Consider the following 9,976-nt stretch of genomic DNA (forward strand, 5'->3'; position numbering starts at 1 on the left):
TAACCGTGACGGCCACCGGCGAGGAACGACTGGAGGACTTGGATGTGATGGACGTCCGTTGGATCCCCACGGCCGGCCCACAACAGTGATGCCCATCCAATGCAGCTTCCAGTTGTGTAACCGAAGCCATCACAACCTAGAGCTCGACTCGCATCCACACACAACAATCACAGTTCCTACCCGTGCTAGAGACCGTGGGAAACTTCACTACTCAGAAAAATGGACTATAGACACTTGCTGCGGAGCTATCCTGCAGACCCTGACAAAAACGCAAGAACTGTATCTAATAAATTAGATTAATACGCGAAGATTCAAAAACCGACTACCGAAGAACTCTGGTGAGACTAAATAATTCGCTCCTGATTTGGAACTTCTAATACGTCAGAAATTCGGTTTACTTTCCGACGCAAACGGAAACGCGGGAACTGTGTATTAGTTATTAAATTAACACTCAGAAACCCCCGAAACTAAACTGTCAAAGCACACAGATGAATTTATTCAATTTACTCCTGGTTCTAAAAACAATTTGCAGTTTAACCGTCAAACGGAGTTGTGTGATCCTTTTCCATACCAGTGAAACTGTATATCGCTGCATTTCCTCTTTTGGTCATTCTATGGTTGGCGATCCCACATACTTTGCCAATGTTGACAATTTAGTTGTTTTCCAACTGGATCTAGTTTTTTTTGGAAAGGCCATCTGTTTGTAAAATTTAAGATCTGGTTTCTAGTGGGAAATTAAGTCTTTTTAAAATATTATCTAGTTGAATTCTAGTGTTTTTAATATTACATTCTCCGAAAAGTTTATTTTGTTCATTCTAGTTCATTTCAGTATGCTCAACAGGTTACAGAAGAAATTACTTTCTTGCAACTGCTTATACTATAAAATCTGTTAAGAAATATAAAACGTTTGTTCGAAAGGCTGCTTTCTGGCTAGAGCGCATGCGCAGAGCGGAAGTCGCGTTCGAAGCGAGTCTGGTCCCTATCTGGCTACTTGAAGTGGGGCGCCAGCTGTTTGAAGAGCGACTAGCAAGTGGCAACAAGTAGGCAGATTTTACCTACGGAAAATTTTCTGGTGCTGTAAAGTTGCCCGTTTCGCGCATGCGCACAGTTAAGTGGCTTGTAGTGAGGGAACGTGGCCGCGTTTTTCGATTGTCTTTCAATAGCCGATCGCATTAGTTCAATGTTTGTGGATCTCCGATGATTGTAAGGTAAGCACTTTATTTGTTCTTATTTTTATGTATTCTTATAAAATCACCTATAGAAGTTCAGCTGTTCGCCGCTCGGTGACAGTCGATCAGTAAAATTCGTTCGAAGAGCCCAGACACCATGCACGGGCTCTTGACAACGTTGACGCATACGCGCAGTAGCGCCTGTTTGCTGGTTCTTCAAGTAGCTCCTTGGCAGCTCTTCGAACGAACCTAAGCTTAATTGCTACTGGTACTCAACAACGTAAATAACGAGTGCAAGAAGTACGGAACTCTCTTACTTTGTAAAATTATTTTAAATGTATGAAAAACTGAAATGGTAATTTAACTAACTACAATAATGCATGATACGGTATAATACACATTCCCATTGTCGAGGACCGTGCAGCTTAACGCAACGCAAACTGCTTGTTTTTATTCAGTTATTGCGGAGTTCGTGTCAGAGGTGCCTGTGCTTAGTGCTTGTTGTTCTCGTCATAGTGATTGATTAAAGTTCTGTTAAAATGGATAAAGTTTAAGGAAGAATGGTTAAAAAATCTGAAATTTGTCCACTGGTTATCATAAGCTGTAGGAGATAACACAAAGGCATTCTGTAAAGTGTGTCACTGTACTGTAAAAGCTCGGTTAGCGGGATGTAGAAAATCACGCAGAAAGAAAAAAAAAAAAAAAAAAAACACAAATCTGCAGTTTCTTCCTCTTCCTCCCAAAGACAGGCAAAAATTAATCTTAAAGCAGTTCAGGATTCCATACGACGTTACGAAGCTGAAGGGTCACTCGCTCTGTGTCCGCACATTGTGCTGTAATGTCGTGTGGTCACTTAGGAGAAATACGAGGTTTATCCGGAAAATACGTATAAAAGTTGAATCATATCTTTATTTTACAATTATTCAGGTATTACAATATGGTCTCCTTCAACGTACTCGCCCTGAGACGCGATACACTTCTGCCAACGCCGTTTCCACTGCTGAAAGTCTTCAGTTGTGATGTTGTTCAGTTGCTGTGTCGTTTTCGCTTTGATGGCTTCCATATCTCCCAAGTACCGCCCCCGAAGCACCATTTTGCATTTCGGCAACATGAAGAAGTCACACGGGGCTAAATCGGGTTAATAAGGCGGGTGGTCTGTCACGGTGATTGAGCTTCGGGCCAAAAACTCGCGTACAACGAGCGACGTGTGAGCGGGCGCATTGTCGTGATGAAGGATCCACTTGCCCCCTTTTGCCAACTCCGGTCGAACTCGGGCCACACGAGCTCTGAGACGTGACAGAACTTCAACGTAAAAATTTCCGTTCACTCTCTGGCTGGGAGGGACAAATTCCTTGTGAACAATGGCCCTAGAATCAAAGAAAACAATCAACATCGTCTTCACATTAGACCTTGATTTTTGCGACTTTTTTGTTCTCGGTTGTGCTGCTAGTTTCCATTCCTTGCTTTGGGATTTGAGCTCCACATCGAATTCGTAAAACCAGGACTCGTCTCCAGTGATGACTCGGTTGAGGAAGTCCCCTCGTTCCTCTGCTTCCAACCAATCCTCACAGCACTCAATTCTCTTTGCTTTCTGTTCTGGCGTCAAGAGCTTCGGTACGATTTTCGCACACAATTTCTTCATTTCAAGTTTTTATGTCAGGATTTCGTGAACGATTGTTTTGGGGATTGACAGCTCGTCAGCAATCATTCTGACTGTCAATCTAGGGTCTTTAAGAACACAAGCCCGAATTCGTTCAACATTTGCATCGGAACTCGATGTCGACGGGCGTCCTGGGCGAGGGTCATCGTTCACTTCTTCTCGGCCATCCCGGAACCTTTTTAACCACTTGTTCACGGTTGGTTCCTTCAGAGAATTGTCTCCGTAAACCTGTTTCAAACACTCAAAAATCTCACGGCCATTCTTGCCTAGCTTTGCAAGAAACTTGATGTTGACGCGCTGTTCCTCAATCAGAGAGAGCTCCATGCCGACGGCAGGTGAAAAAGGGTAACTGTCAACAAGCTGCCGCACACTCCCACCTTCACGCAGAGTGCTCTGACTCGAACTGAGCGTTGATGGGATTGATTACAGCAGTAGTCCCACCTGGCGGTGACTGCAACTTGTAACATAAAGACATTATTCAACTTTTATACGTATTTTCCGGACAAATCTCGTATGTAAAAACAGGTTCAAAGACAGTCTTATTGCGAGCCAGATTAAGTTACATCGTACAAAGTGTAGTGCTATTATCAACAATGCTCTTGGGCCCTATTTTGCGAACGATCTGAAAAGTGATGATGGTATGTGCAGTATTTTAGTTGGCGAATCAACTGATAGTTGTCATTGAACTTCTAGCAATTGCTGTAAGTTATCATAGTAAAACATCCCACAAGATTGTTTCGACACTTCTTACACTAGTCGAACGTGAATAATGCAGTGCTGAGTCTATTGTATCAGCTATTAAAGAGGCGTTGAAAGAATTTAATTTAGATTTAAATAAATTGCAGGGAATAGGAACAGATAATGATGGTCGGTATTAATAACGGAGTGTATGAAATACTTAAAAGGGAGAGTACGGATTTGGTATTTATAAGGTGTGTCTGTCATTCCATTCAGTTGGCAGCAACTGCAGAGTGTCTTCCAAGAAATTTGGACTTTTTGATTACGAAAACTTACAACTGGTTTTCTCGATCTCCTTCACGACAGCTCTTTTACCGCCAGATTTTCTCAGTCCTAAATGACGAGGAGGAGCCACTGAAAATATGTAGAATAATTGAGCAATGGCTCGAGTTAAAAACTAATTTTGAAATTTTTAGGCAAATCGAAAAATGCTACACAGTTGGACTGCTCTATTCGATGTTCAGTGACAAACTTAATTTACTATACTTGCTATTTTCGAAACCTATCCTCTCAAGTCTTCAGAGAGTCAATAAGGAATTCGAGTCAAATGGTGTAGACCCATGCAAGTTATTAGATGACCTGGTAATTCTTATTCCCACTCTTCTTAAGCAAGTAGTCATTCCCACCACCTGTCCAGTTCAGAGAAAATATCTTGACAATGATTTCGAAAAACACCTACATCCAAAGCCGTATCTTGGATACTTGTTTGAAAAAAATATCAGAAAATAGTAACAAAATAGCCGAAGGTGAAGAAAAATATAGAAAGATGTGTAAATTTTGTTTCTTAATTTGTCAAACAATTACAGCAAAGATTGCCTGATAATATTGAAGTACTGAGGAAAATATCTTTTCTTGCAGTTTCAAAGGCGGAAAGAACCCTTAATTCTCCTGTTAGAAAGCTCTCACTTGGATAATGATTCAATGACAATAACTGAATTACAGTGGCAAAAAATGACCGTCGTCCAATGGGATAACGTTAACAATTCTGTCGATTTCTGGTGTGAGGTTTACAGATACCATGACGCCAGCGGTGAAAATCCTTTTAAAGAACTTGCAGAATTTGCATTATCTAGGCTTGTGGCTCGTAATTCTCTGGTCCAACGGCGAGGTAAAAAAAATATTCAGCCAGTTAAATCTCGTCAAAAAGAAGATAAAGAATCGAATGGTACAGATATGGTAAACGCCATATTAGGAATTCGTGCAGGCCTTCGCAGAAAGAATTGGTGCTACCATAATTACATATTTCCTGCGTCAGTTCTCAGAACAAGTGGGACAACTGAAGCATATAAATCGGGACCAACTTCTACTGCAGCTTCTCTTTCCCATGGGGACGGTGGCGATAATGAAGACGACATTCTTATCCAGTTTTAGATAAGTTTAGTAAAAAATGTGTTATTTATGTAGCCTATCTCTCGAGTGAGTGGCGTTTCATTGTCATTTCTATATTTCTGAATAAAAATTTAGAATCTAGTTCTTTTAAAGCAGTTTTGGTCTTTTTTACTCTCAGTCTAGTTGGAAGAAGTTATATACTGTTGGCAACACTGTAACTTGCCACCAGCTGATAACTAACCGGGAGAGAAACTAGCAGCATTGTCAATACGTTTGCTTTCTCACAAGGGAACCCCCCCATCGCACCCCCCTCAGATTTAGTTATAAGTTGGCATAGTGGATAGGCCTTGAAAAACGGAACACAGATCAATCGAGAAAACAGGAAGAAGTTGTGGAACTATGAAAAAAATAAGCAAAACATACAAACTGAGTAGTCCATGCGCAACATAGCCAACATCAAGGAGGGTGTGAGCCAAGGAGTGCCGTGGTTAGCGTGAGCGGCTGCGGAACGAGAGGTCCTTGGTTCAAGTCCTCCCTCGAGTGAAAAGTTTACTTCTTTTATCTTCGCAAAGTAATGATCTGTCCGTTCGTTAACTGAAGTCTCTATTCACTGTAATAAGTTTAGTGTCTGTGTTTTGCGACCGCACAGCAAAACCGTGCGATTAGTAGACGAAAGGACGTGCCTCTCCAATGGGAACTGAAAACATTTGATAGCAAGGTCATAGGTCAACCGATTCCTCCACAGGAAAACACGTCTGATATATTCTATACGACACTGGTGACGGCATGTGCATCACATGATAGGAATATGTTGTTGACCCACCTAACTTGTACACTTGGCGAATGGGTAAAAAGATTCTTCTACCTTGCCCGATTTAGGTTTTCTTGTGGATGTGATAATCACTCTCAAAAAAGTGATGAGAACATAACGGACGGACAGATAATAATTGTCTGAAAATAAAAAATTAAACTTTTCACTCGAGGGAAGACTTGAACCAAGGACCTCTCGTTCCGCAGCCGCTCACGCTAACCACGGCGCTCCTTAGCTCACAGAGACTGATGTTTCCTATCCTGTCCATGGACTACTCAGTTTGTATATTTTGCTTATTTTTTCATAGTTCCACACAACTTCTTCCTGTTTTCTCGATTGATCTGTGTTCCATTTTTCAAGGCCTATCCACTGTGCCAACTTATAACTAAATCTGAGGGGGGTGCGATGGGGAGGTTCCCTTGTCAGTGTTTAGCTGTAAAGTTCGGGTGGTGTCGTCATTGATGCTACGACACCGTAAGTGTTCGTTTTCCATGTGGTCAAAATATACTTAACTAAAAAATTTATTTTAACTCTTATTTGATGTTTTCATTTCATTGTTACTATGGCCTCGTGCTCTCATTCGCCTGAATTCCAGCAATCTAAGATCGGTGAAGAAAGTTCAACACTGTGTGGCTTTTCAAATCACAGAACATTGATTTCTTATGTCCTTAAAAAAGGTAAACCTGTAACTTCGATCTTAAGTACACGTCATTCAAATAACAGAGGTTCGGAAAAAGGAACATCAGGATTAATTTACTATCACAATAACATGTAACTTGAGTAGACCATCTTGAGCAGAAGTGTGCTACCTAAAGCACAAGCACACGAACATGCGGACAGCCTCTTGCTATTTTTTTCCAATTCTGGTTTAAACGGGGTTAACTCAAGTACACACCTATTTTCCGAGTTGACTTCTTCGCAATACATACGCAGATATGAAATTTATGAATAAATAACTCTGATGAAAGCAAAATAAATTACTTTTATGGCTAAAACCAAGTAATACACTTTTGGACCCCAGAACACCATTTATGGTATAAAGATGTCACGGTTACGTGTGAGGGTTAAATTAGATAAGGCTGCTAATGTTCATTTAATAAAATACACATATTAGACGAATATTTTGATGTGTTCACACTCATTCATTCATTACTACCACGGAATCTGGATTATCATGATGTAGGCAACTCTTCTGTTAGGGACAGCTGTGTTCCAACAATGACCATACTTTCTTCATTGCTGTCAAATTCAGCAGATAGATCAGTTTCCACACTGCCCATAAATGTTGCAGGAGCATCAGCTTAAGAATGACTATCATCACGAAAGTCACTTTCACGATTCAGTTGTTCTAACACTGTTTCCCGTGTAACATCTTCTGATAGTGAAATGCCATTCCAACGTGCCATTTTCATTTACACTCGGCGACAGAATAGTTATTACGCTGTGTACTCCAGCGCACAGTGACCCTTTGTAAAATGCTTCTGTCAAATTAATCAGATAAAAATGTCTCACAAATTCGATCGCCCGTCCTTTTACTAGGTCTCACTCAATGCTGAATTTACATTGGTGGCAGCGGACTGTGTATGTGCAGTAACAAACTCCAGGGTCAGGATGACACCGATTTACACTTCTAGGGTTAAATCGAGTACAGGAAAGCACCTTCCTTCAGTGGTAGGATCATGGAAAGGTGAAATTAAGTTAAGATGGCAACTTCAAAATTTTTCGTACATGATCAGTTCCAGTGAGGTTCAAGAAAGTAGTTTTGCCTGATGGCACTCAAAATCTGTTCGATTAGACTATCGTTCCAGTCAGCATTACAGATTCAGTTGTTAAACCGTTGTGGAATCTCTATAAGAAAGGTATTAAGTATAACGAAAAAAGGTCTGAAACAGGTATCACTGATGAAGAGGACTGGAAAAAATTTAAGTTCATACTGAAATGTCCAAGCAGCCGTATTGTCCACCCACCATAAACAAAATAGGAACGATAATATTGGGACACTATATACGATCCATCACACGCAGATGTCAGATGCATATGTACATAAGGGCTCGTAGAGCTCTTACCCCCAATAAATCAATATTTTTCTTAGTTACGTATGTAAGAAAATGGGCCTTGACATTAAGGGAAAAAATTCAACTGCTATTAATTACGACACGCAAGAACGCAGCAGTATATATTTCTGCCATCAACATAAGTAAAGGCAGCGAAATATGAAATTTGTCCGCGCAATATTCAGTAACGCGCGCACCATCAGCTGGGTTACTTCAAGTATTCACAATGCTGCAACAGCCGACGGTGCAAAACAGCATTATAGATGCAGTTTTCACCAGAAGTCTTACGTTGTTGGTTATTTTAGACTGTTCTGAAATTTCGTTCTATGAGGGTAACAAAAGACTATTAAGAACGAATTAAATTGTTTTCTAATGGTAAAATTAAAGCAGAATAGACTGCGCGCACATTTCGACAGCAACAAAACTATTAGGTTGTAAGTTGCATATTTTTTGCACAAAAATCTCAATCTTTAGCTACCTCCGTGTTAGCAAAGCGGCAACGCGTTGTTTCATGTTGCACAGAAAGTGGTACTCTATGGCTGTACAGCAAATGAATCACTGAGCAGGGAGGGAAACCGCTGGATCAGAACGCCGTGGACGTGAACAATTGAAAGTAGTAGAGCGGGAACTCTTGATTTCCAAATACAATAGTGCATGGCAAAACCAAATTAGCTTAACCACAATATTCAGAGAACTGTTACGTATTGGTATTTGACAACGAGCGTAATTCTTCAAAGCTATTTTCTAATCAAATCACCTACACGGAATAACCTAATGCTATCAAGATGTGAGAACCAAATTGCTCGTGGCACTGGTTGGACTTATTAATTAATTCAGACCTTCATAAGTTGATACTTAGCTAGAGAAACGTGACAATGAACAAAATATGTGTGTAATTTTTACATGTTACTTCAGCTTTTTCGGCATTAAGTTATTTACTGAATGTTGACAAGCCGCTTCTACTGTCGGATGTTTTACATTTATATAAAAGGCCTAGTTTCTGTGAATTTAACACTGTCCTGTCTCAGTTTGAGCTATAGTTCATCATTTAGACATAGACCGTGAATTACGGTGAAGAGAATACATTACTCTTGTCGGTTTATATCAACAGTGGTTTCCAATAGCTCTCTCCGGTACCTTTCACAATGATTTTCTTGGGGTTGTTCCCGAGTACTATTGACAGGTAGCTGAGAACTGCAATAATTCTTAGTGTTTACATACTGGCAACCGGCGCGGTACGTTAAAACTGCTTTTTCGATAGCCACATTACTTTCACAACATTTTAATGACGTGTGATGAACACAGCTTCCACAATGTTTACGTTGCTTCAGCAAATACGTACTGATAACGGATTCAGACCCGGCGTTAGTTGTGTACATGAGCTGTCAGTTCCATTGTTTTGATCACATACAAGGTTAACAGAGCAGAAATGAAAGTGAAACATAGTACTCACGTCATCTTCCTTTGGGTGTACGTGACTGCACTGACGACGAATAAACATTCCATTGACAGAAAACATCCACACTAAAACGAACAGTGAGAATACTCTAAACACACATCCTCCACCTGCCATATTCACGAACCGACTGACGCTCTCTGCCTGAAACAACCGCATGAGGCCGCTAGCAGCTGCTCTCGCGCCGTTCTCTGCTAAAGATGGCAGCGTAATCGGCGCGGCAGCGCGGGAATTACAAACTTGTGGAACACCTGGTTACTCGTTGCGCAGGGTGCGGTGTACCGTCACCGTCTGTTCGTACGGTCGTTCATCTATCTATGATATATAATGCGGCATTAAATAAATGATTTGCAGATAATTGGGATGGTTATCCATAATTATGTACTATGTGGAAAAAGCGGGTCTAGTGTAGCAGGGGATACAACCCGTCGGCTTTGGACAATGACGTCACAAGTCGCCAGAGAGCAGTTTACCATTTTCGCTTTTGCTGTTATGTTTCAGTTTCGTTTTTTTACTGATTGCTTAATAAAGTGGATCTGTTTATTCTATCTCGTGAGATTATTTTTTTTTTAAAGCCAAAAAACACTTATCAGCTACTGAAGGGAGCTACAACACTAAGAAGAATCGCTTCTCGTTTGGCGACTTGTGACGTCATTGTCCAAAGCCGACGGGTTGTATCCCCTGCTACACTAGTCCCGAAAACGCAGCACGAATACCCAGTAAAAATCTGGACGATTTCAAAGTCATGCAAAGATTAGC

The 9,976-nt window shown here is 40.8% G+C and overlaps 1 protein-coding gene across 1 annotated transcript in view; it reads right to left on the reverse strand.

Moving 5' to 3' along the window:
• LOC124613228 (leishmanolysin-like peptidase) overlaps positions 1–9,327 on the reverse strand; it is a 555,464-nt gene extending 546,137 nt beyond the window's left edge. Inside the window, exon 1 of the mRNA XM_047141903.1 lies at positions 9,215–9,327. Within this exon, the coding sequence (XP_046997859.1) occupies positions 9,215–9,280 (66 nt within the window). The 5' untranslated portion in view covers positions 9,281–9,327. The remainder of the gene's footprint in view (positions 1–9,214) is intronic.
• Between the last annotated feature and the right edge of the window lie 649 nt (positions 9,328–9,976).

The sequence above is a fragment of the Schistocerca americana genome, chromosome 4 (assembly GCF_021461395.2).
Source record: "Schistocerca americana isolate TAMUIC-IGC-003095 chromosome 4, iqSchAmer2.1, whole genome shotgun sequence".
Lineage (NCBI taxonomy): Eukaryota > Metazoa > Arthropoda > Insecta > Orthoptera > Acrididae > Schistocerca > Schistocerca americana.